The sequence below is a fragment of the Typha latifolia genome, chromosome 2 (genome assembly GCF_019914945.1).
Source record: "Typha latifolia isolate L0001 chromosome 2, TyphaL0001v2, whole genome shotgun sequence".
NCBI lineage: Eukaryota > Viridiplantae > Streptophyta > Magnoliopsida > Poales > Typhaceae > Typha > Typha latifolia.
This window is the reverse complement of record NC_133087.1, coordinates 2,242,128-2,265,217: the sequence shown is the minus strand read 5'-3', so window position 1 is coordinate 2,265,217 and position 23,090 is coordinate 2,242,128. Positions and strand designations below refer to the sequence as shown.

Here is a 23,090-nt window from a genome sequence, read left to right as displayed (position 1 = left end):
ATGGAGAGTTCTCTTCCTCCTCCGCAGCCGCCTTCGTCGTCGGCGATCTCTTCTTCCTCTGTATCATCATCACCTGCGGATTGTCCCCTGATGCGCAGAATTGGTAGGCATGAACCCAAGGCTCAGCGAGCCAAGAAGGTTCGCGAGCCAAAGCTCGGCCGCAATGTCCATGGCAAGCGAACCTCGATCTATAGAGGAGTCACAAGGTGGGAGAGGAAGAGAGCTTAGGATGTCTATTTTTTTCTTTTATAAATTTTAATGCAGAGGGTTTATTTGTTCAATTACTTATATTTATATATGTATATTTTTAACATATGCATGTCTGCAGACATAGGTGGACTGGGAAATATGAAGCCCATCTTTGGGATAAAGATAGTTGGATTGACCCAGAGAAGAAAGGAAAGCAAAGTAATATTATATATATATATATATGCTCCATAGATCCTTCTCTTATTTAACTTCGCATCTTTCTCTTTCATTTTTTTTTTCTGCTGACATTTTCCTTTTTCTTTTTCTTTTTTTCTCACTCACTCTCTCTCTAACCTGATCATGATGATGTATTCACTTCCTAGTCCATCTGGGTAAGTTTTTCCAAGGCCCGGATTAATATGGTGTGCATATATATATATGTAACAATTTAAAATAATTAAGAGCTCATTTGATTGCATGCATGAACACTTGCAGGAGGATATGATAATGAGGAGATGGCCGCCCACACCTATGATCTAGCTGCTCTCAAACTCTGGAAGGATAAAGCTATCCTTAATTTCCCCGTAATTAAATTAACCCCTTAATTTATCTTAATAATTGTTATATATAGATCTGTATTAGAAATGGCTTCAAAAGTTTAATCTCTCATTTAAATAGTTTCCTCAAATCTTGCAGGTAAGCACTTATGAGAGGGAGATACAAGAGATGGAGAACATATCCAAGGTTGACTACTTGATCTCTCTCCGACGTAGAAGCAATGGCTTTGCTCGGGGAGCCTCAAAATATCGCGGCGTTGCCAAGTATAGTCTTAAGTTTTCGATTGGCAAAAAAAATTTAAAAAAATTATGTCCATTGCACTAAAATCATGTCAAATTAATGGCATATTGCATGCTAGCTAAGGGCTAATTCTCGCAGGCATCACAACGAAGGGCGGTGGGAGGCGAGAATTGGGCACGTCTCCGGCTACAAGTATCTCTATTTGGGAAGTTTTGGTATGATCTCTTCTCCCTCCTTCGCTTCTCCATTAATGTCTTCTAGCAATGAGCTTGAGAGCTAGGTTGCCGTTTCTGTCACTAAACCAGTGTCAGCGAATTAGGTTACTTAGGACAAAAACACGAAGTGGCATTACATGTGAGACCCTGCATTTAATTAGCAAGTCCACGCGTGTGCATGCATGAGCACCCTTTTCTTCCAGCTTTATTCTCAGTTTTACGTTATTTTTTTGTCCACTTTGTAACTCTCCATTCTATCTAATTGCTAACTTAACGAATCATTTATGATACTTATATATATCTCAAAGATAAAACTTCCCCTATATATATATATAACTATGTGTGGGTTTCACTTTCTAATAATTTGATAATGCTGATGAATATATAACTGCTAGTTTTATTATTTATCAGTAACTAACTAACCCTAGTCCCTATATATATATATATAATGTATAGAGAAATGAAATAAACTAAGTAAATGCTATTTTCTTCTTCAGATAGCCAAGAAAAGGCAGCAGAAGCTTATGATCGAGCAGCCATCCATCACAGAGGCTCTGAGGCAGTCACCAACTTCGCAAGAAGCAACTATATCAACAACCCACAAGTACCTTCTGAACCACCACCACCACCACAACAACAACTTCCCCAAGACCCCCCAAACCCTCAGTCTCAGCTTCTCCCTGAGACAACTCCACCTCTTGATCAACTGCAAGCCCCACAACTTCCCCAGCTCCAACAGCTACCCCAACTGCCTGAGCACGACGCAAATCAAGAAACAGATCAACTTGCTACCGCTGCGATCTCCGATATTATGCCGGAACTCTCGTGGGACCTCTCCATGGATACGACTCCAAGCTTTGAGCCTTTCAACATTCCTGACACCCCGACGAGCCAACCCCAAGGCTTCAATTACTCGTTCGGCGACGGAATTTTCAACGATGGCTTCGAGGGACTTTGGCCCGACCAGGTCGTGGAAGATAGTAACATGCAGGAGCATTTGAGCAGAATATTGGGCTATGACAGTGTCATTAATGAGGGTCAAGAAGCAATGGCTGCAGTGCAACAGGGCGATGCTGTGATCGGGAGGGAGGAGGAAGCATCTACTTCTCAAGCCTTTGGTCTTTTTGGTCCTCCATTTGAGGACTCAGTTTGCTTCTCTCCCCTCGTGGACATCTTCTCTTGAAGCTGCTCTTCTCTGCAAATTTAGTAGTTCAGGTGTTGCAATGTCTGGAAGGCGTCAGTTGGTTCGAGTAATAGTAGTAGTAGTAATTCTGCTTTGTTTTATTATGGGTGTGTAGTTAGTGTGGCTGTTTGTTCTCGAGTCGGCATGGAATTGGGAGAGGTCACAAACTCTATGCTTTGTAGTGGGAGACTCTAAGTTATATATAATCTAGTTTGAACTTATTTTAAATAAGTTTAAATTTTGAGGCCGAGCTCGACAACCTCTCGAAGACTAAACGCTGAATGTAAAGAGTTTCTGACTATTTTAAGTCTACCATTACATTTTTTTTTTAAAATTTAAGCGTCTTAATTTATTTTAAAATTTAAATATATAAGAGATGATGAGTGTTTGAAAATTTGTTGATCGAGTCATCATCGGCGAGATCAACGACTTACATAAAATTTTAATATTTTTTCAAAATTTGCTAAATATTTAAAAATAAATTTGTATATATAAATTATTTTTGATGTAGTTACTTACATAATTTTTTTATGGTTAAATATATTTTATCATCGTGTATTTATATTTAAAATTATTTTTACTCTCATATTTTAAAAAAAACTTAAATCAATAATTATAATTATAATCAAAATAAAAATTTTAATTTTTCCGTCATACTTAACTTCAAAATGACCAAAATATCTCCCTCTGATATTTGATAGGCTCATGTTTTTAAAATAATATTGTCAAATGATTAAAATAACTATAATACTTAACTAAAAAAATAACGGTCTTAATATACAAGAGCTGTTTGAGATTTTTTAAAACATAAAATTAAAATAAATTTAAACATAAATACATGAAGTAAAATATATTTAATTATTTATTTTCAGAACTCTCAAAACATTATAAGAGGTACCTCTGACATCCAAACATAAATTGGAATAGGAATTAACCCTCTTAAATAGGCTAAAGAAAGTGTACATAGACTCAGAACAAACTGATCTCAAAAGTTACAAGATCCAGTGTTGCCATGGTAAGCCTCAAGAACCTCGGGAATTCGGCCAGCGTACTTGACAACAAACCTCCTGGAGAACTCCTCCTCATTAATCATCAGGAGAGCGGGAGTCAATCCCCTGCTCACTTCTCCTTTCGAAGCTAAGAGACCCAACACCGAACACCTTGGGATCACCCACTTCTCCAGGCTAAGAGATAGCAACCTTGGCTTCGCCAGCAACAATGGAGGCTCCCAACCGAGCTTCTTCACGTAGAACTCCACCATTTCCCTTGTCTTGTTCTCCGGTTGCAGCATGAAGTTGGGGTACTTCCTGAACGCCGACAGCGTCTCCTTCTCCGACCAACCCAAGTTCTTGTAGACTGCAATCTTCTTCTCCCACGACGGCACCGTCGATCCCGAGAATGCATGGACCGCGGAAACGAAAGTACGCGACGATGGCTCCAAGCCCATTTGCTTGAGCTGCCCGAGCTCTTCAATCAATCGATCGGGTTCCTTCATCAGAACGCGAGGATGCAAAGTTGCGAGCCTTATAATGCTCGGCTCTGGCATTCCATGGTTTCGCAAAATCTCAAGATTGGGGAGTACCATCATGTCAATATCGTACCGGAGCAACCGAGACGAGATCTTTAGCGCGGCGAGGGCAGCTTCGGCAGAGCCGAAGGCCATCTTCAGCGAATCAAAGTTGGGTATAAGCGTCTTCTCGAGGTCAGTCAGGAGGAGATTGGGGTCGCCGGAGACGAGCTTGGCGACATCGGAGTCCAGGTAGCCGATGCGGGCGAAGAAGTCGAGCTTGGGTTTGATGGTCTTCTCCGGGTCGGCGGAGAGGAGCCTCGGGTGCTTGGAGATGAGATTGGCGACTTGGGTCTTGGAGAAGCTGTGGTCTTTGAAGAGCTGGAGGACGGAGTCGGGGTTTTCCGGAGACTTGAGTCGGATCTTCTTGGCGGCGTAGGTGGCGGCGGAGGGGGAGAGGCCGCAGGAGGAGACGAGGTAGGAGATGGTGAAGGAGGAGGGGTCGGCGGGATTGTGGAGGAGGCGTACGAGGGTTGGGGTTGAAGGGGATTTGGTGGCTTGGAGGTGGGGAAGAAGGGCTCTTTGGATAGAGCGAAGCATTGAGACAGAGAAGAAGGGAAGAGTCAAGAAGGTTTTTGATTTGTGCCTCTTAAACCCTAAAAGCAAGAGCGAAGGCATTTTATTTCATCTTTGCCGATGTAAGGGTTTTTGTGCAAAGTTTTTGTTTCAATTTTTTCTAAAAACTTCCAATAATACGTGATAAATTACATTTTAACCCCCGGGAACCATCCAAAGCAAAGATTGAAGTATAGAGAGGATGCTTATATTTGGATACAAATGCTTCTTGTTGTTGAATAAAAATTTATGTGGTATAAGAATCTCTATACACACTGTTTGTACCTTTTCTCTCTGTATACAGTGTCAACATTACATCTGTTGCCATTACTGATCAAATTTCCCCACTGACCAACTAAAATCAACAGAAGATTAATTCACTGCTGCTGTTCTCCAGTGAGGCAAGAACCTTATTTGTTCAGCATTGTGTAAGCTGGCAAATCCTTTACACTGGTGATATCTTCCAGGGCTAACTCCCGCTCTATCTGAGTTCTTGTAGACTTCAGAACCTCCTGGTGAAAGAAAAGTTAACAGGGCCGGATACATAAATCTCACAGACAAGAAAATGTAAAAATAAACAAAAAAAATCATCAACAAAGTGACAAAGGAGATCAAAAGCTGAGGGATTAATTACATTGAATTCCATATAAGAAGCTCGTTTGGCGAGCCACTGAGCATCCATCATCCGAAAGGCTACGCAGTATAGATTATCAAAGGCATGTTCATCCCTTCCGAGGATCTCCAGGAAACGAACTCCTGCAGTGGAGGTTGGCGTGTCTAGAGAAAAAATATATATTTCATACATAAGCACAAGCACCAATCCGATAATTGTAAAGATTACAAGTCATATGCTCTTGGCAGTACCTGATTGTAGGTCTAACATCTGTATCAACGTGAATGAAATATTGATTCCAGCGACAGCGAAAGGGTACTCCCACTCAGCCCTCTTTCCCTCTTGTTTGTGAAGCAGCACCTGGAAGGACTCCTACACAAGGGAAAACAGAAGGTTGTGGAAATCATTGGTGAATGTTCAACCAGAAAAGGAAGAATAAGGAGGCTTAATGAACAGAAGACATCAAGTAGTTACTGGATAGTTCTTTGCAAAAAAGATCAGGTTCTCCAATGATATATATCCACCACCCCTAAATGCAGATGGTCCAAGTTAGTAAAAATCAATTAATCAACTATATTCATTTTTTTTTTTAATATGAGATACAGAAGTGACTTCCCTATAACTGATATTGCAGTTTATACTGATGTACCTGAAATCTGTTGATGGGTCCGTACCTTGCCAGCCCATCTCCTTCCACAATTCTGATTTTAGAGGAGGAAGTTCCCGATTAGGATAAGCCAACCTCCAGAGTTGCTTCAGTGCATTCTGCAGATCAAATAGTATCCTCTTTTTACAGTTCCATGATAACTTATAAGTAAATGATTACTGTCATTTGAGACTCAAAGAAGCACTATACTCATTTGAGAATCAAGGTAAAACCAAGCTACAGCTGGAGCCAACTTTGAAATTAGAGAAAATGGTCTAAATGGTCAAGAAGCAGTGTAAGCGTGTACATTGTGGTAGGATAACAAGAAGATCTGGAAAGAAGACATACTTGATGATCCAGACAGGCACTGTCAAAGGGAACTTGCAATCTCTCCCTTAATATTCTCAATCTTTCTTCCTAGATGGTTTACAATGAAAACAATCAGCTTTGGATGGTCTTATATGTATCTGCACATATTTGTATATACAAGCAAACACAAATGTAGCTAAGTTGAAGCTATATCACAGTGTAAAAGCCAAATAAGCTATCAAGTTCCTACATATCGATTTTTCAACCACTACCAATGGTAGAAATTAGACAACACCTTTATGCTATTTATTATGGATTCAAATGCACATACTTCATAAAAAAAGTTTAAACAAGGAGAATTGACAATAGAGTTAACTATTCATGCAACTGCATTCATGTAAAAACAAAGAGGCAACAATAATGATTATTCTCCTAATTAGATGAAAGACAATTGAGTTTGACAAGTAAATATTTTATATAAATTGCATGATTTCACACGAGCTGAAGTTTACACAACGAAATGTGCATATAACCAAAAGAAATTAACAATTAATTAAACACGTTGCATAAACTTATATGGAAAAAGTTAATAAGAAGTCCTCCTAGATAAAGGACACTAAAAGCACCATTAAGCTACTTCCCACTATGGTATCCATATATTATGGACAGAAATTTCATATCTTTTACTTCTATTGAGTTGACAAAAAAATAATGATAATAATAATATGCAGAGGAAAAAAGTGTACACCTGTAAGGGACTAAGATATATTGGGCGTCCATTTTGAATAACAGAAGGAAAAGGTAAAAACCTTCCTAGAACTGAACCCGAGCCAGCAATAATATTTTCTGCAGAGAATGATTAAGCTCTATATCCTTCAGCACAATGAATCTCACTGGGAACTCAATATAAAGATTTGATAGTGCTATGAAGTATAAGAAGTGACAAGTACCTAACCATTGTGTCCACTGCTGAATCAGGTTTGAGAAGATGTATGTCCAATGGAGCTGCTCCTTCTTTTTGTCATCCAAAATATCTTGCTCACTACTGTGATCATATCTCTTTAAACAACAACATGCTTAATAAGCAGTTATAATAATGGAAGTTATATAACTTGATCCCTCAATACAACAAGAACGAAGCATTACCTCGGAATGGTTGCCTCCATAGTTATAATTTCCAAGAAGAGGCTCATCTAGAGAATCTGACATTGATCCATGTATAATTTCATTTTTTTTCCCATCAAGATCTCCATGATGGAGCCGTCTTCTTAAAGTTCTTGTTGCCATTATAGATGACTACTTGGCTTCAATAACCTTACCTGTAACAAATGAAATAATAAGTATGTAATAAACATGAAAAATGTCAATATTTTAGATGACAAGCTCGATCTAGCCATGGTACTCTCAAAGAGTTCTTTTGAAAAGAGGGAAAGCTATCACAGGTAAATTAGCAAGAACATCAGAAAGTTATTAATGGTCGATTGTGATGGTTTTTATTATACTCAATATCTCTTATGACTGATGAGTTATAGAAATGCTTGGATAAGAATATCATGCTTGCAACAAAAGAAGTATATACCTCAAAATAGGCCAAGCATTCAAAACCATTTTCTTTCTGCCTGATGCTTATAAGATGAAAATGTGATTCCCACCTATGCTGATGAGAAAACCTAAACGGTCAACAGAAGTGCTTCCTATTGTTCAAGAGAAACTTTCTTCTCTAGATTTGTAACTAAAAATCTTGTCTCTTTTATCTAGAGTTATAGAAGAAGCAACGAACTCTTTCTTTCATCTTGCTTGATCTTACTTCGAGAATGACTTAGCGTTCTCTCCATAGTCACATTCTTATGAATTATATGAGAAGACACTTCATGGTCATGAGGTCCTCAAATTTTTCTAACAAACTTTTTTAAGGAAATAGAACATAAATTCATTTAAGAATGTATAACATATCATGTGTATCTCAATCTTATTCTGCCTTTAAGCTTTATATCAGCAAAAATGCATGAATGGTACCAACTTGACAAAAGAAATTACAGAGCTAAATCCACCTTCTTCTACCAATTTTCTTTTCCAGAACCTATCTGACCAACACCATAGAGACCCATTACTAGTCTCAGCAGGATTAATACAAGATGAAGAAATTGCAACGAATATATAATTAAAACAAACAATTTATAACAACCATTCAAAAAACCAAAAGTGCCAAGAAGCTAAATTAGCATCCAGAGAGAACCCAACGTATGAATATGATCAAGAATGAACCCAAAAAAACTAAAAAAAAATACCAACAAAAGCAAAACTAGAAGATCATACCAAAGTCGCGAGATTTCGAACCTTTCCAACTCGAATTGCGCAAAGCCCAAAAGGAGGAAAGTAAACCCTGCTTCGAAGAAAAGCTTTTGGACCTCTTCCTGCTTTAAGAATCCGAATGAAAACGTCGCTCTTAAGATACGATTATTTAATATTTTCGAGTTTTAAGCCCTTTCCCTAGTCTTCGCGGACTGGTAGGAGAGCTAGTGATATAACCATCCCATAAATTATCTAAATCCACACCACCCAGTATCTAAGTTTCCGAGCATAATCTAACTTTTTCTACATGTGTGGTGTCAATATCAATTTAATCACGGGGCCGTTAGATTAGCCTGGTGCTACTAATCAAGGGCGAGTGATGGATAGTAAAATCCATGATTAAATTTAGTGGCTTTATTTTGATTGGAATATTTATTGGAGTTCTTTTATATCACGGCTGGCAATTTCCAACAGATAGATCCCCAACTACTCTTTTATGAGTCGGACCAATTTTAAAGTTCCTCCAGGAATTAATTTCTGAAAGAAATTGATGTTTTATATAAAACATTAGCATTGGCATTCGCCTTTTAATCTTTTATGAACTCATGCATCACTCATGTTACAAGTATTATTGGATGCGAAAGAATAAATAAATTTTGGTTAATGTTTTAGTTCAGATCAATACGAATGAGCTTGGATATGCATGGTGGTCGATAAATTTAGAGGTGATAAATCCATCCGGCCCGGCCCAAGCCTACCGACATTATTGAATATAATAAAATAGAACTTCGCACCGACACAAACCCATCCAGACAAGAACGGCAAATCCCTCGTTTGACAATTTATCCGCTACCAGCCAAAAGATGCTATTGGCCCTCAAGAAGTTTTTTTTTTTTTTTTTTTTTTTCCCTTTGACTAAGTCCTACTAGGTGAGCAAGGCTTCGCCATTAGATTGGCCTGCAGAGTTCTTGAGGTGAAGGAGAAGGTGTTCTTACCGCTACTACTGCTTACAACTACTACCCATGGCTAGCACAATGCTAATCTCTCTCTCAAAGCTAGCAGTTAAGGTAGCATCGTCATTTACTTCTACGCCGGCTTCCGACGTGGTGGCCTCGGAGCTCGACAAGCTCAAATCCGCTGTCAGCGATATCCGTCGCCTTCTCGCCGATCTCGAGAAGAGGGAGATAAGGGAGGAGTCCGTCAAGCTCTGGCTCTTCGAGCTCAAGCAATTCGCCTACGATGCCGAAGATATATTAAGTGATGTCGACTCGCAAATACTCTGCTCCAATTTGGAACGCAGCCTTCATCTCAATACTCACAAGAGAAAGCGAGAGACGAAATCCTCATCCTCATCCTCATCATCGTCATCATCGTCATCAATATTTCCTTTCTTTGGTAGTAGTTCGCAAGAAGAACATGTGAACAATCCTAAGAGGCCAATGCATCAAATATCATCTCCATTTGCAAGTTTCAAGGCTAAACAAGTTGCCTGTGAAGCGGATGTCACGATGAGTTATTTGGATTACGACATGATGCAAATCGATATCGGTAATCGCGAGGAAGAGCAGGAGGTAATTGATCTCATTCCTTCTCCTTTGCTTGATGCTACATTTGTTCGTGAATTGGTTCCTAGAATAAAGAGGGTCATGGAGAGGTTTGATGAGATAAAGAGAGATCGAGTTGCGCTAAGTTTACGACCTGAAGATGGTACGAAGAGGGCTCAAGCGACTCTTCAACGGGAGACAACGGCGATCGCGGAGCAACCGGAAATTATCGGTAGGGAGAATGACAAGAATAAGATAGTTGAAGCATTGTTATCTAATGATGCTGTTCAAGTTGTATCCATAGTTGCCATGGCTGGAATGGGCAAGACTACTCTGGCTAGACTTGTCTACAATGATGTGAGAGTAACTGAGCACTTCGAGCTAAAGTCATGGATTTGGGTGTCCCAATCTTATGATGCAACTAGACTTCTAACGGCGATCATACAATCTGTTACTGAACAAGAATGTAGTCTTTCTGATCTAGGCAAGCTACAGAATAGATTGATGAGGGTTCTATCAGGAAAGAAGTTTTTTCTTGTGCTTGATGACATATGGAACGAGGATCCAATTCTATGGAAGGTATTACAAGAACCCTTAATTAGCTGCGGCAGAGGAAGCCGAGTCATGATCACTACTCGCAACGAGAATGTTTCATCAGTGATGGGAGCAAATTTGTTCAGATTGAATCATTTGTCGATGAGCCAAAGCTGGGCGTTGTTCTACAAACATGCCTTTGAATGCAACGGGAACGTTGCTCATCCAAGTCTAGTGGAAGTTGGCAGCGAAATCGTCAAGAAGTGCAAGGGAGTCCCCCTCATGTTGGTCACACTTGGGGGATTACTATCCTCTGAAACAAGTAGAGAAATATGGGATGAAATTTTGCTTAGTGATCTGTGGGACATAGATGAGGGCGAAGAAAAAGTCTTGGAGGTCTTGAAATTAAGTTATCAGCATCTACCTGCATATATAAAGCCATGCTTCACATACTGCGCTGTGTTTCCGAAAGGCCATGAGTTCGAGATGGAGAGTCTTGTGCGAATGTGGGTAGCGCAAGGATTCATTCAGACCGATGATGCGAAAAAGATGGAAGAAACCGGGCGAATGTATGTTCATGATCTACTAAGGAGGTCACTGTTCCATAACCAGTCTTACTTCGATTACAAGCTCAATTTTGCGATCCATGATCTCATACATGACATGGCTAAATGGATCGCCGGTGAAGAAACTAATATAGTAGAGACCTTATCATCACACGGCATTACATCAAAGAAGTTTGTTCGCCATTTATCTGTTCTTGTCAACACTGAAGTATCAGTATCATTTGAAATGAATCATGAACATGATGCCTTGAGATCACTTGTACTGGTTCCTGGCTGGAGAAACGATTTTAGACTTGAAAGAAATTTTTTTGAATGGACAGGGATGAGATATCTCCGAGTGCTGGAATTGCAGGGCAGTGGAGTGCCAGAATTGCCGGAAGAAGTAGCCAACTTGAAACATTTGCGATACCTTGGCCTTTCTGGTGCTAGGATTAAAAGGTTGCCAGAATCAATCTCTTGCCTCTATAGCTTACAAACACTCGATCTCCAATTCTGCAATAGCCTCGTAGAGCTACCGAAAGGTGTCAAAGATTTGATCAACCTGCGTCACCTTGTTGTCCACAGCAAATACACAGCTCCGAGTTTTGTTAGTTTCTTGTTCAGGGGTGAGAAATTGATGATGCCAGCCGGCATTGGAAACTTAACTGCACTCCAAACTCTGCCATTGCTTGCATTGAGCAGAGATAGAGCATATGCAAGGATATCAGAACTTAAGGATCTCAATGATCTGAGAGGAAAACTTTCTATTGTGGATCTTCATAACATAACTCATGCTCATAGGGGTGAGGCTAAGGAAGCAAATTTGAGAAGCAAGAAATGTCTCACATGGCTAGCTCTGAAGTGGCATACTTCTATGAGTTTTATAGATTCAAGAGACGAGGATGATAAGGAGGTGCTCGAAAGCCTGCAGCCTCACACCAACATCGAAATCATTGAGATAGAAGGATACAAGTTCTCCTTATTTCCAAATTGGTTATGTGATCCTTCCTTCTCAAACTTAGTAGATGTTAGTCTCTCGCACTGTGTGAACTGCGAGAAACTCCCAGCCCTGGGGCAACTTCCTTCTCTCAAACTTCTCGATGTGTTCCACATGCATAGTTTGCGATGCATTGGACCCGAATTCTATGGTGAAAACAAGGTTAGCTTCCCATCACTCCAAAGTCTACAACTCAAGATGTTGCCCCATTGGGAGGAGTGGTTGCATAAGAGTGAGGAGCGCATTGCTTTCCCTTGTCTCCAGAGCCTTACAATCTCAGCATGTGGCAAGTTAGCTAGTCTTTCTCTATACAACTTCCTTGCACTGCAGGTGCTTCGTGTAGACAAATGTGACCAACTCAGAGCAGTTCATGGTCTAGATGTCTGTTGGTTCGTAGCAAAAGAGAAGAGCAGCCTCCACTCTATGGACACTTCAATTTCTGAGCATCAATTGCCAGCCAAAATTCGGACAGTGGAATTCACTGCATGTCCATCACTACCAGAATTATGCAAAAGCCATGCTAAAGAGTTGTCAGAAAACAGGTAATGCAAGCTGACAGGATGATTTAGCTCTCAATTCTTTCTTTCTTTTGAATTGTATCTTTTCGCTTTTATAATTAATGTTTCATTGTGTAATAAAAGCAGGAAGAATTTGATTCACTGCAGAAGATCATCAAGTCAGCGGTAGGATGAACCTTTACATGCACTAAGTCATCAAGTGACAACAACTCCGAGTTGCAGTTTTTAGATAGGTTTTTGTTTAAGTTTAGCTCAAATTCAGACTTTTTAGACTTGCCGTGTCAGGACATTCGAACGGGTTCGAATGCAATTTTTCGAAAGGATTTGCACTTTGCAGGCGTTCGAACACTATCGTGAGCTTTAGATTAAAGTTCTGCTAGCATTCAAATGGGCCCCACAAGGGTTCAAAAAGGGAGATAGCATTGATGGCTTCCAGTGAGTCGCCTTCAATGATGATATGCTTCATGAGGAGATGAGGCTCTCTTGGATCTTAGGCTAGTCTAAGTGGGATTAATGAGCATTAAATACTCTTTATTTTTTAATCCAGTTCGTTGGATTTGGTTCCATACTTCCATGATCCAAGAAAACGTAGAACTGTAAGAACAGAGAATAAATATAAGAGCCTTATCTCCTCACCTTATATATATATATATATTTGTCTCTCTCCAGAACGTTGACTTTTCCCTCTTTAGCCTTCTAATTAAATAGGTGAAGTAAGTAGTTGAGCTTCATTTATTGCTCCAGCTCCCAATTTTATCGATGTATTATTCCCCCACGATGTGAGAGCTACATAGTTTGACATGCAGTAGATGCATACTTACGGAAATAAATAATTACAGTTCACCGTATTACATGGCCCAAGGCTTAGATTTCCCAGCTTATCCAAGTAAAAAAACTTTCACTTGGATTTTTTTTTTCTGTTTCTTCTTCTGAAGAAGGTTTCGAACTATTTATTAGCAAAGAGTACGCATCACTGCACTATATTTTACCTATCTGACTAAGCCCAACACTTGTTTCACATGTATAAGACCGTCCCATTGCAGCATATATATATAAATCCTTTCCAAGATCTACAGAGAGAGGAATAGAGAGATGGAGGAAGGTGATCTCAGTGAGAGTCTTCTTCCCCTGGAGGAGTTGGCGGAGGAGGAGAAGTTGAGCTGTCGGTTATGGGCAGAGTCCAAGAAGCTGTGGATTGTGGCTGGGCCTGCCATTTTCATGCGCTTCTCTACTATGGGGGTGTTGGTCACCACGCAGGCCATTGTTGGCCACGTCGGGCCCACCGAGCTCGCCGGCTATGCCCTCGCCTTCACCGTCTTCGACCGCTTCGCCGTCAGCATTTTGGTACGCCGTCCTCCTCTTGGGTTACTGAATTGCTATCTAGAATGAAGAAATATACAAAGGATGAAATGTATGCTCAGTTCAAAACTTAGCGGCTCTAATTCTAACTGTGTCGCACTCTGCAGCTAGGCATGGCAAGTGCACTTGAAACCTTGTGTGGGCAAGCATATGGAGCAAAGCAGCATCACATGTTAGGCATCTACCTACAAAGATCATGGCTCATCTTATTCGGATGTGTCATCCTTCTCCTTCCAATCTTCCTCTATGCAACCCCACTGCTTCGTCTTCTTGGCCAAGAGGAGTCCATCTCAAAAGCAGCAGGGACTATCTCTCTCTGGTTCATCCCCATCATCTTCTCGCACATCTTTAACTTCACATTCCAGATGTACCTCCAATCCCAGAGCAGAAACATGGTCGTCACCTACTTTGCAGTGATCTCGGTGGCTCTGCATCTATTCCTTTCTTGGTTGCTGGTGTTCAAGTTATCAATGGGGGTTGCTGGGGCAATGAGCTCGATGATCTTGGCAATGTGGATCCCTGTCTTTGGGCAGTTTGCCTTTGTCATTGGTGGTGGCTGCCCTGAGACTTGGAAGGGCTTCTCATGGAGTGCTTTTACTGATCTCTGGATTGTTGTCAAGCTTTCTTTGTCTTCTGGAGCCATGATATGGTAACGCTTTCTCCCTCTACTTATGCAATGCTTGGGTATTTGTACCAAAAATCATTTCTGTCACCAATCCACAACGCTAAGATTTAGGAAATAAAAACAGGTTATTGACGTTTAAACTCATGACATCCAGAAAAACTATCTCTGATACCATATCAGATAACCAATTTACTGAAAAGCTTAAGCGGTTAGATTCTGGACCAACAATTTATATCATGACTTTAACAATTTTAAGGTACTTCTGAAACCCAAGCATTTTCTACGTAGCAGATGCCTTAAACTTAGACTTAGCTTGATTATTGCATTACTATTATTTGTTTTGTGTAGCTTGTGCTTTTTTAATGCAGTTTGGAGCTATGGTACAATACTGTACTAGTACTATTGACAGGATACATGAAGGATGCTGAGACAGCGATTGATGCACTGTCTATATGGTATGTATTCATCTCATCATTTGCCTGTGGAATATTTTGGCGAAGTAATGAAGTAATCTGTTTTTCTTTCTCTTGATCATTTGAGCAGCCTCAACATCTCAGGATGGGAAATTATGATATCTGTTGGTTTCTTAGCTGCAGCAGGGTATTACTTCATCTCCTGTTAATTATATCATCTTAAAAAATTTAAAAGTTTTTGAGATGAATTGAATTCAAATATATAAATATATTGCAGTGTTCGAGTGGCGAACGAACTCGGAGCAGGCAATGCAAAGGCTGCAAAATTCTCGATCATCGTCGTCGTCGCGACATCCCTTGCTATAGGAGTTGTGCTACTTGCCGTGTTCTTAGGGCTTAAAGGAAGCATTGGTTACATATTCACAGATAGCAGAGAGGTGGCTGATGCAATTGGTGACCTATCTACTCTACTAGCTTTCACTATACTATTGAACAGTGTTCAACCTGTGCTCTCAGGTGAGCTTCTCTTTTATAATACCAAATTCCTATAAATTATCCTTTACAAAGATAAGATCACATATCTTGTTCATTATTCTCTTAAATAGGAGTTGCAGTTGGAGCAGGGTGGCAAAGTTTGGTGGCATATGTGAATATTGCATCCTATTACTTAATTGGAATTCCACTTGGTATTGTGCTTGGATATGTGATCGATTATCAAGTTAAGGTAAAGTTAATTATAAATATATGAACTCTTCCAAGAACATTTTGTTGTTTAATGAAGTAGTTGATATTATTTCTTGAATTCTCTTGCAGGGAATTTGGATAGGAATGATGGTGGGGACATTAATCCAAACTGTGGTTCTCACTTTAATCACATGGAGGATGGATTGGGACAAGCAGGTAGAACTAATGAACCAAATCTCGAACCTACATATTATTTCATGCTGCATAGCTTTTTATAACTTATGAACTAAAATGATCACATAAACGATAGAAATTAAATAAGAGCTAAGGTTTTTTTTTTTTTTATGCATGAACTTTACAGGTAGAGTTGGCCCAAGAACGAGTTAACAAGTGGTTCTTGCCAGAAACCGAGAAATCTAATCTTGGATAGGATTCTGATTGATATGGCCTTGCAAATTTGATAGCTCACAGGTTGAGTACTGTGTGTCTGCTAAAGCTCAGTTTGACATTAGTTTCAACTTTTTGAGATTAAATTTATATTATTTAGCTTTAAGGAGAGCTCAATTAAGCTTAAAATTAAGATGAGCTCAATTTTTTGAGGGCATATTTGATACTAGAATTAAAAATAAAAAATCGGTTTGTTTGCATGTTTACCTTGCAAGATTCCCTTATTTTCCTATATTCTCTTCAAATCTATATTTTTATGTGGATACCCTTTAAGTTAGTTTTTGAATTTTGTTTACTACTACAAGTTAAATTCTCAGTAATTTAGCATAACAAAAAAAATATATATATATAGATACCCTTAACTTTAATAAATAAAAACAATAGTATTTATTATTTTATAGTTAGGTTTGAGAGGCATCCAAATCCATGAAAAATACTTTTCAGGGATATAGAAGCAAATGTCAATAAGGGTATATACACAAATAAGATATTTTAGAGCAGTATACGTGCAAAAAAATTATGTAAAATTTACTTTATTCTCTTTTCTTTGGTAGCCTTATTATTGTGTAAAATTTTGTTTGGCATTTGATACATGAGCAATGATTGGATACTAACTAAATTATTAAAAAATATTTTCATTTGTCGATAAATTGAAGGGTCTATAAGATATTTTGCATATGTAACTAGATTAGCTAATAAGTAAATTAGAATTTAAGTATTTTTTTATTGTTTATCCTTATAAATGTTTCCCTAGTAATAGGAGTATCAACTTCTACTAATTTATTATTATTTTTATTTTTTTATAAAAAAAAATAGATAGCTTAGAAAGAGAAATAAAATAGGACTAATTTATTTTTACAATTTAAAACAATGACTGGTACTTCCAACTAATTTTATTTAGAATTATTTAATTTTAATAGTTAAATTTGAAGAAAAAAAAATTAATAGTATAAGTTGAATCGTTTGTCTTGATATATGTTCGCATATGGGCTCCTCCTTTTAAGAGCATCTCCAATGCTTGCTCCATATTTGGAGCTCATATGGAGCCAAAAATGGAGCAAGAGCCCCGTGCACTCCAATGCACCGGGCTCTATATATATTAAAATAATAATATAATACATATTATTATATTAACTATTTTAAATTACTTAATATATCATCTTAACGTTATTATTTTTTATTAAAAAATATATGGTTAGAAAACTCTCAACGAGATCTTAAAATAAGACTAATATTCAATAGTTTTAGAAATAATTTTAAATTACTAATTTTTTAATTAAATGTATCGAAATTACATTACACGAAATAAACATCGAATCATTGAATGAGTGAGCATTTGGAATTCTTCAGGCACGATTTTCCATTATTAAAGGACCAGCACGATTTTGGGATAAACGAGTATTACACGACATCATGATTGCTTGTGTGATACTATACAATATGACGGACAAGGAACCCGATATTGTTGATTCTACTCAACTTCCAGTCATTGAAGAGCTTGAAGCCAATGATGATGAACGATTTCAACGATTCCTTGCTCGACATAGGAAGATCCAAGATAGAGAGGCTCATTTTGAGCTTCGAAATGTACTAATTGAACGCTTATGGCAAACGCATGAGAATGAAGGAATATAAATTTTAATGTAATTTTTATTTGATGTATTTCATTTTTAATGTATTTCATGTTTGATGTATTTCATATCTAATGTATTTTAATTTTTAATATTTACATTAGGAATAATTTTGAGTAATTATATTTTAGGATACATAATTTATTAGACTCATTTTTGTAAATAATAAAAAATTTTAAATTTAAATTAACTCAAAAATAATTTACTATTAGACTCATTTTAAAGGTCTCGATGAGACATTTCTAATAGTATTATTTTTGTTAAAAACTGATTAGTAAAACTAATTATATACTCAGTTTAACTAACTAAATTATTTAACAAAGGATACAAATAGAATTAAAATTATTGAATATAACAATTATTGAGCAATTTGGACATTTTCAAAAAATTGATACAACAAATGGAGCCCGCTCCATTTTCATGGTGGGGCTCCAAATTTGGAGCCCTACTATTCCTGGCTCCAAATTTGAAGTCCTATTTAAAGCCCCATTGGAGTTGCTCTAAGATACACTTTCGAAAGCCTTACTCTATTTCCGGGAAGTTGCAAAGAGGAGGTTTTAGTTAGGAACAGAACAAACCAAAGAGAAAAGAAAAACCTATTTTGAATAAACGAAATATTCATATGGCTTTTGTAAATATTTTAGAATAAAGGAGTCAATTTGTAAATATGTTAAAATAGGGGTTTTCTGCCAAAGTGGGACCGGGCATCTTCCTCGTTTGTGATGAATGCATCACGTGTCAGGATCATGCATCTACCCTTCAAACGACGGAAAAATTGTTCAAAATTTATAGCCTCGAATCGTTGAATATGTGTGTATTAATTTTCTGACTCATTGGGACAAGTTTGATTTCCATGGTAAAGAAGAAGAGAAAATATCAATGCAATCTGCATCTTTCCGTTGGAAATTCTCAAAGATGCCCCTTGTTGAGTTTAATTTCAATTTTTTTTTCTTTTCACTTCAAAATTTCTTACCTGAAAAAGTGAAATTTCTGTTATTTAATATGATTTAATGTATTTACTTTACCCCGTGAATATTATTTCATATCGCTTGTGAAAATATTAACCAAATTGCAACTATAAATATTGTTAATAAATAATAATAAGTTAAATAAATATGTATTTAGAGAGAGAGAGAGATCAAGCTGATAACACTTTCTAAGATTAAAAGAAAGAGACAAGATTAATCTTGAAAGAATAATCTAATCATAAATCATAAAGTTTAAAAGAGTATAATAATTTCGTCTCGTAATCAAAGTAGAGTTCCCTCCCTGTTCCCCTCCTAACTAACTAAGGTGGAACGATATTGTTGACATGTCGGTAGGAAAAAGTTTTAGTTTTAAATAAAAATGACAGCTGACAAGTAGAGTTCCCTCCTTGTTCCCCTCCTAACTAACTAAGGTGCTCAGCCTACTCCATCGCATGAGGAGGAATTAAGCTCCAAGATAATAAGCACCATCGGTGGTGCATTTCTGGAGAATCCTGTCACTTTGATGTTAATTTACGTGGTAGCTAAAAATACAATTATCAAACCGACAAGATTAATTAAAACGAATGCTGGTGGATGACGTTTATTCTAGTAGAGAGGAGTAATCGTTTTTGGTATTATCTGGTCCCTTTCCTTCCATTTGATTCTTAGGAATTTTATAAAATCCACCAATACCTTTCACTTTATCATCAGTAATATTCTATTAGTATCACTCAATCTCTTTGATATAAATAAAAGATAATCTCTATTCGAAGTATAACAAAGTGGTTGATAGCCATTACTGTTTCAACCTGTAACATTAATTTCAACGATCAATGCAACTACCTACCACCATTGGTTCCTAAAATTAGATGCTTGCTCCGGCTCAGCCTCTGCATACGTCGACAAATCAGGTGGACGCCGGAGTCTTACACTCCCAATATATAGTTCTTTATTATTATTGTTGTTGTTTACTGAGTGGTTAGTTATCATCTTTAAAATATTGAAAGATTAATACTAATAAATTTTTATAAAAGATATTATGCAAGTGATGTCAGTTCTTTCCTAATTAAAGTGTTAGAGAGTAGTCCTATTGGTATTCCCTCCATTCTAAGGGTGTTCTAGTCTTCATTTTTGAAGATGTACAATCCAAGATCTCCACTTCAACGTATATTCTATATATAAGCCACTATCAAGTTTTTGTGCTAGAGTGTCCACTACTCGATCAGGGAGAGAGCGCGCGCTCGAGAGAAAGAGGAGTAGAATGGACGGCGGTGATAGCACCGAGAGGCTCCTCCCCGTCTCGTCGTGGCGAGACGAGAAGGAGGTGGAGGTGGATGAGAAGGCGAACAGTCTGGGCCGGAGGATATGGGCCGAGTCGAAGAAGATGTGGGTGGTGGCGGGGCCCGGCATCTTCACACGATTCTCCACGTTCGGTGTGTCGGTCATCAGCCAGGCCTTCATCGGCCACGTCGGATCCACCGAGCTCGCCGCCTATGCCTTGGTCTTCACCGTCCTCGTCCGCTTCGCCAACGGCTTCCTGGTACCCTCCGTTCCCCATCTCACTTCCCCTTATTTCTCCTGTCCATTAATTTCCTTCCTAGTTACAAGAATGTAGGTTGTAGTTGTTAACCGTGGCTCAAAACATTGGCAGTTGGGCATGGCGAGCGCATTAGAAACGCTGTGTGGGCAAGCGTATGGTGCAAAGCAATACCATATGCTTGGTATATACCTCCAGCGATCTTGGATCGTCTTGTTCGGATGCTCCGTTCTTCTTCTTCCAATCTATATCTTCACCACGCCGCTCCTCCGCCTCCTCGGCCAGGAGGAATCCATCGCGGTGGAGGCGGGGACCATTGGGCTCTGGTTCATCCCCATCGTCTTCTCCTACCTCTTCTCCTTCACTTTCCAGATGTACCTCCAGTCGCAGAGCAAGAACGTCATCATCACCTACTTAGCCTTGTTCTCCCTCTCCCTCCACGTCTTCTTCTCGTGGCTGATGGTGATCAAGCTCTCAATGGGAGTCACAGGTGCGATGATCTCGATGATACTCGGGATGTGGATCCCTGTACTGGGGCAGTTTGGTTTTGTACTCTGTGGGGGTTGCCCACTGACGTGGAAGGGCTTCACCTGGAAAGCTTTCGCTGACCTGTGGTTGGTCGTCAAGCTCTCCTTCTCTTCTGGTGCAATGGTTTGGTAATTGCCTCTCCCTTTTTCGCAAACGGAACGATGTACAAAGTATGCTGCATATCTCATCCCATGCCATTCTTTTTCATGCAGTTTGGAGTTGTGGTACAACACTATATTGGTGTTATTAACTGGGTATATGAAGAACGCTGAGGTTGCAATTGATGCACTCTCTATATGGTATGTAAAACCTCCTAATTAAAATATTTTCTTGCCATTTGTCTTGCTGCTCGATTGTTCTGAACTAAAAACGCTTTTTTGTTGATCTGAGCAGCCTCAACATCAGTGGATGGGAGCTGATGATATCTGTAGGTTTCATGTCAGCTGCAGGGTATTCTAATCCCTCACTTTGTTCTATCTTTCTTTTGTAGTTTCATCCTTGAACAGAGCGTCGTACTATAACTTTTCCCACTTGTGCGCATAGATGAAGACAAGTTCTTGAAATCATCTAGTCTATATTTAAGTTGCGATTCTCTCTTTGATAGATAACTATCTTAACGCCGAGCAATATAACCATGCAGTGTTCGAGTAGCGAATGAACTCGGAGCAGGGAGCGCAAAAGCTGCAAAATTCTCAGTTGTTGTCGTTGTAGGGACATCGTTAACAATCGGAGTAATATTATTTGTAGCCTTCCTATGCTTTCATGGAAGTCTTGCTTATTTGTTTACGAGTAGCTCAGAAGTTGCTGATGCAGTTGCCGATTTAGCTCCTCTGTTGGCTATAACAATCTTACTGAACAGTGTCCAACCAGTGCTTTCTGGTGAGTGCCTCTTCTATCTTTCTTCCAGGAAAAATATACTACGAATTTAAGGAAATCGAGGATAAATTTTCTGTTGATTTTCATGAACAGGTGTTGCTATTGGGGCAGGATATCAGAGCCTGGTAGCCTATGTTAGTATGGGTAGCTACTACTTGATAGGAATCCCCATTGGAGTCTTGCTTGGATACTTAATTGGTTATCAAGTTAAGGTAAAAAAAAATTTCTTTCATCTTCTATTTCCATTTAGTTTTTCTTACATGATATATGAACAATTGGAGAGCTTCTGTAAAGCCCTCAATTTATGAAGTAAATTTGTAGGAAATCTTTGCGATAAATTAAGAGGTCACAGTTTGATATTAGGTTGCTAAGCTTCGATCTTGCTTGAAATCCACTTGCAGGGAATTTGGATCGGAATGATTATTGGGACAATGATACAGACTTTTGCTCTTATTTGGATTACTTGGAGAACTGATTGGGACAAGCAGGTAACATACAAAAAAAAAAAAATCTTTGATTATCTAACAGCTACAGTAACTGTAATGCTAAAATGTTTCAAATACTCGAGATTGATAAACAGTATCATCTATCGATGACTAGACTCCTAACCCTAAAATTTCTATAGATCGATATTCGCTTTATATTTTTCATGTTATTTTTCTCAATTCTCTTTGTACTCTTAATCTGTCGTGCAGGTTGCCATCGCTCAAGTGCGCGTTAATAAGTGGCTTTTGCCGGAGGAGTGTAATTGACCTACTCTTCCTATCACAACGGAGATTTGAAGACTGAGCAGCTATTACTGTGTTCACAGGGATAATTTTTTTGCCAGTGTAGAACTAGTTACAGGTTAGAGTAGAAAAAGTTCCACCTAATGAGCTATTGGATCTTATATGTATGGTTCAAAGATCCAATTAAGCAATATGTATATGAAACATGACATGATATATTGATATCTCAAAGCAATGCATCACTAGTCACTGGGTCTGAGCTCAGATGATCTATGTACATGTTGCTATTCCTACTGAATGAAAAGTACTGTGAATGAAGTAGAAGTTATTACCGGTTAGCTGTTCTAATCCGACCCGAGCTATCACGATCCGATCCAAACAAGTGTATTCGTGTGGTGGAGAATATCCATTACCCGGTTCTTAACACGGATTTGGATCCAATTCTATATTCTTCATCTAGCACCCTGCCATAATACTGTTACTTTGCCTAATTGATATTAACTTTGGTCTATAGTTTATGTAATTATACTGATTAATATAATACTATTGATTTTTTTTTAAACCTTAGATACATACTAACCAAATATTTTTAAGTAATATCTCACTTTACCCGACCCTATCAAATCAAAAAACTTTTGAAAATCTAATTAGTCCATCTTTCTCATCAAATTATTCCTCACACTATAATTTAATCTCTTTTCTCAAATTAAATCTATATAAGTGAAAAGAGGGTACAATCAAAAGTTAGTTATAAGCTCTTAAATAAAATAGAGAAAAGAGGAAAGATAT

The 23,090-nt window shown here is 38.4% G+C and overlaps 6 protein-coding genes across 12 annotated transcripts; 4 read left to right on the top strand and 2 right to left on the bottom strand.

The window, feature by feature from the left end:
- LOC140781356 (uncharacterized) lies at positions 1-2,385 on the top strand. The gene is made up of 7 exons (XM_073127297.1): positions 1-206; positions 329-408; positions 573-581; positions 685-773; positions 886-1,010; positions 1,126-1,202; positions 1,700-2,385. Exons 1-7 carry the CDS (start codon positions 1-3, stop codon positions 2,383-2,385), a joined length of 1,272 nt encoding a protein of 423 aa, XP_072983398.1.
- An 839-nt stretch (positions 2,386-3,224) lies between these two features.
- On the bottom strand, positions 3,225-4,568 carry LOC140782111 (uncharacterized). Its single transcript, XM_073128504.1, has one exon. It carries the CDS (start codon positions 4,490-4,492, stop codon positions 3,371-3,373), a length of 1,122 nt encoding a protein of 373 aa, XP_072984605.1. The 5' UTR covers positions 4,493-4,568; the 3' UTR covers positions 3,225-3,370.
- Positions 4,569-4,718: 150 nt separating this feature from the next.
- On the bottom strand, positions 4,719-8,567 carry LOC140782112 (uncharacterized). Of its 3 annotated transcripts, none has more exons than XM_073128506.1 (10): positions 8,392-8,567; positions 7,222-7,394; positions 7,026-7,134; positions 6,824-6,921; positions 6,115-6,183; positions 5,770-5,885; positions 5,595-5,649; positions 5,372-5,492; positions 5,142-5,284; positions 4,719-5,019 (listed from the first exon to the last, which is right to left on the bottom strand). In XM_073128506.1, exons 2-10 carry the CDS (start codon positions 7,360-7,362, stop codon positions 4,918-4,920), a joined length of 954 nt encoding a protein of 317 aa, XP_072984607.1. In that variant the 5' UTR covers positions 7,363-7,394; positions 8,392-8,567; the 3' UTR covers positions 4,719-4,917. The 3 variants fall into 3 exon arrangements, with proteins under 3 accessions (XP_072984607.1, XP_072984608.1, XP_072984609.1); XM_073128507.1 differs by having other exon boundaries at positions 8,413-8,551; XM_073128508.1 differs by having other exon boundaries at positions 7,026-7,120; positions 8,413-8,523.
- A 725-nt stretch (positions 8,568-9,292) lies between these two features.
- On the top strand, positions 9,293-13,047 carry LOC140781093 (disease resistance protein RGA2-like). 2 transcript variants are annotated; one of them, XM_073126892.1, is made up of 2 exons: positions 9,293-12,529; positions 12,632-13,047. In XM_073126892.1, the coding sequence occupies exons 1-2, from the start codon at positions 9,390-9,392 to the stop codon at positions 12,672-12,674; spliced, it is 3,183 nt and encodes a 1,060-aa protein (XP_072982993.1). In that variant the 5' UTR covers positions 9,293-9,389; the 3' UTR covers positions 12,675-13,047. The 2 variants fall into 2 exon arrangements, with proteins under 2 accessions (XP_072982993.1, XP_072982992.1); XM_073126891.1 differs by having other exon boundaries at positions 12,629-13,047.
- A 421-nt stretch (positions 13,048-13,468) lies between these two features.
- Positions 13,469-16,233, top strand: LOC140781097 (protein DETOXIFICATION 21-like). 2 transcript variants are annotated; one of them, XM_073126896.1, is made up of 9 exons: positions 13,469-13,849; positions 13,972-14,513; positions 14,614-14,745; positions 14,858-14,944; positions 15,033-15,089; positions 15,180-15,418; positions 15,508-15,626; positions 15,716-15,802; positions 15,948-16,233. In XM_073126896.1, the coding sequence occupies exons 1-9, from the start codon at positions 13,598-13,600 to the stop codon at positions 16,014-16,016; spliced, it is 1,584 nt and encodes a 527-aa protein (XP_072982997.1). In that variant the 5' UTR covers positions 13,469-13,597; the 3' UTR covers positions 16,017-16,233. The 2 variants fall into 2 exon arrangements, with proteins under 2 accessions (XP_072982997.1, XP_072982998.1); XM_073126897.1 differs by lacking the exon at positions 14,614-14,745.
- A 3,177-nt stretch (positions 16,234-19,410) lies between these two features.
- On the top strand, positions 19,411-22,632 carry LOC140781099 (protein DETOXIFICATION 21-like). 3 transcript variants are annotated; one of them, XM_073126900.1, is made up of 9 exons: positions 19,411-19,543; positions 19,770-20,172; positions 20,284-20,825; positions 20,910-20,996; positions 21,091-21,147; positions 21,338-21,576; positions 21,667-21,785; positions 21,975-22,061; positions 22,269-22,632. In XM_073126900.1, exons 2-9 carry the CDS (start codon positions 19,894-19,896, stop codon positions 22,323-22,325), a joined length of 1,467 nt encoding a protein of 488 aa, XP_072983001.1. In that variant the 5' UTR covers positions 19,411-19,543; positions 19,770-19,893; the 3' UTR covers positions 22,326-22,632. The 3 variants fall into 3 exon arrangements, with proteins under 3 accessions (XP_072983001.1, XP_072982999.1, XP_072983000.1); XM_073126898.1 differs by having other exon boundaries at positions 19,430-19,543; positions 19,839-20,172; XM_073126899.1 differs by having other exon boundaries at positions 19,431-19,543; positions 19,859-20,172.
- Positions 22,633-23,090: the final 458 nt, after the last annotated feature.

Excerpts from the sequence above, each read along its gene's own strand:
- LOC140781356 (XM_073127297.1), top strand. The coding sequence starts at position 1 with ATGGAGAGTTCTCTTCCTCCTCCGCAGCCGCCTTCGTCGTCGGCGATC. Across the intron at positions 774-885 it reads AAGCTATCCTTAATTTCCCC|GTAAGCACTTATGAGAGGGA; the intron begins GTAATTAAATTA and ends CAAATCTTGCAG. Across the intron at positions 1,011-1,125 it reads AAATATCGCGGCGTTGCCAA|GCATCACAACGAAGGGCGGT; the intron begins GTATAGTCTTAA and ends TAATTCTCGCAG.
- LOC140782111 (XM_073128504.1), bottom strand. The coding sequence starts at position 4,492 with ATGCTTCGCTCTATCCAAAGAGCCCTTCTTCCCCACCTCCAAGCCACC.
- LOC140782112 (XM_073128506.1), bottom strand. The coding sequence starts at position 7,362 with ATGGCAACAAGAACTTTAAGAAGACGGCTCCATCATGGAGATCTTGAT. Across the intron at positions 5,886-6,114 it reads GTGCCTGTCTGGATCATCAA|AATGCACTGAAGCAACTCTG; the intron begins GTATGTCTTCTT and ends TTTGATCTGCAG. Across the intron at positions 5,285-5,371 it reads GATGTTAGACCTACAATCAG|ACACGCCAACCTCCACTGCA; the intron begins GTACTGCCAAGA and ends TTTTTTCTCTAG.
- LOC140781093 (XM_073126891.1), top strand. The coding sequence starts at position 9,390 with ATGGCTAGCACAATGCTAATCTCTCTCTCAAAGCTAGCAGTTAAGGTA. Across the intron at positions 12,530-12,628 it reads AAAGAGTTGTCAGAAAACAG|CAGGAAGAATTTGATTCACT; the intron begins GTAATGCAAGCT and ends GTGTAATAAAAG.
- LOC140781097 (XM_073126896.1), top strand. The coding sequence starts at position 13,598 with ATGGAGGAAGGTGATCTCAGTGAGAGTCTTCTTCCCCTGGAGGAGTTG. Across the intron at positions 15,090-15,179 it reads GGTTTCTTAGCTGCAGCAGG|TGTTCGAGTGGCGAACGAAC; the intron begins GTATTACTTCAT and ends AATATATTGCAG. Across the intron at positions 15,627-15,715 it reads TGATCGATTATCAAGTTAAG|GGAATTTGGATAGGAATGAT; the intron begins GTAAAGTTAATT and ends ATTCTCTTGCAG.
- LOC140781099 (XM_073126900.1), top strand. The coding sequence starts at position 19,894 with ATGGACGGCGGTGATAGCACCGAGAGGCTCCTCCCCGTCTCGTCGTGG. Across the intron at positions 20,173-20,283 it reads GCTTCGCCAACGGCTTCCTG|TTGGGCATGGCGAGCGCATT; the intron begins GTACCCTCCGTT and ends AAACATTGGCAG. Across the intron at positions 20,826-20,909 it reads TCTTCTGGTGCAATGGTTTG|TTTGGAGTTGTGGTACAACA; the intron begins GTAATTGCCTCT and ends TTTTTCATGCAG.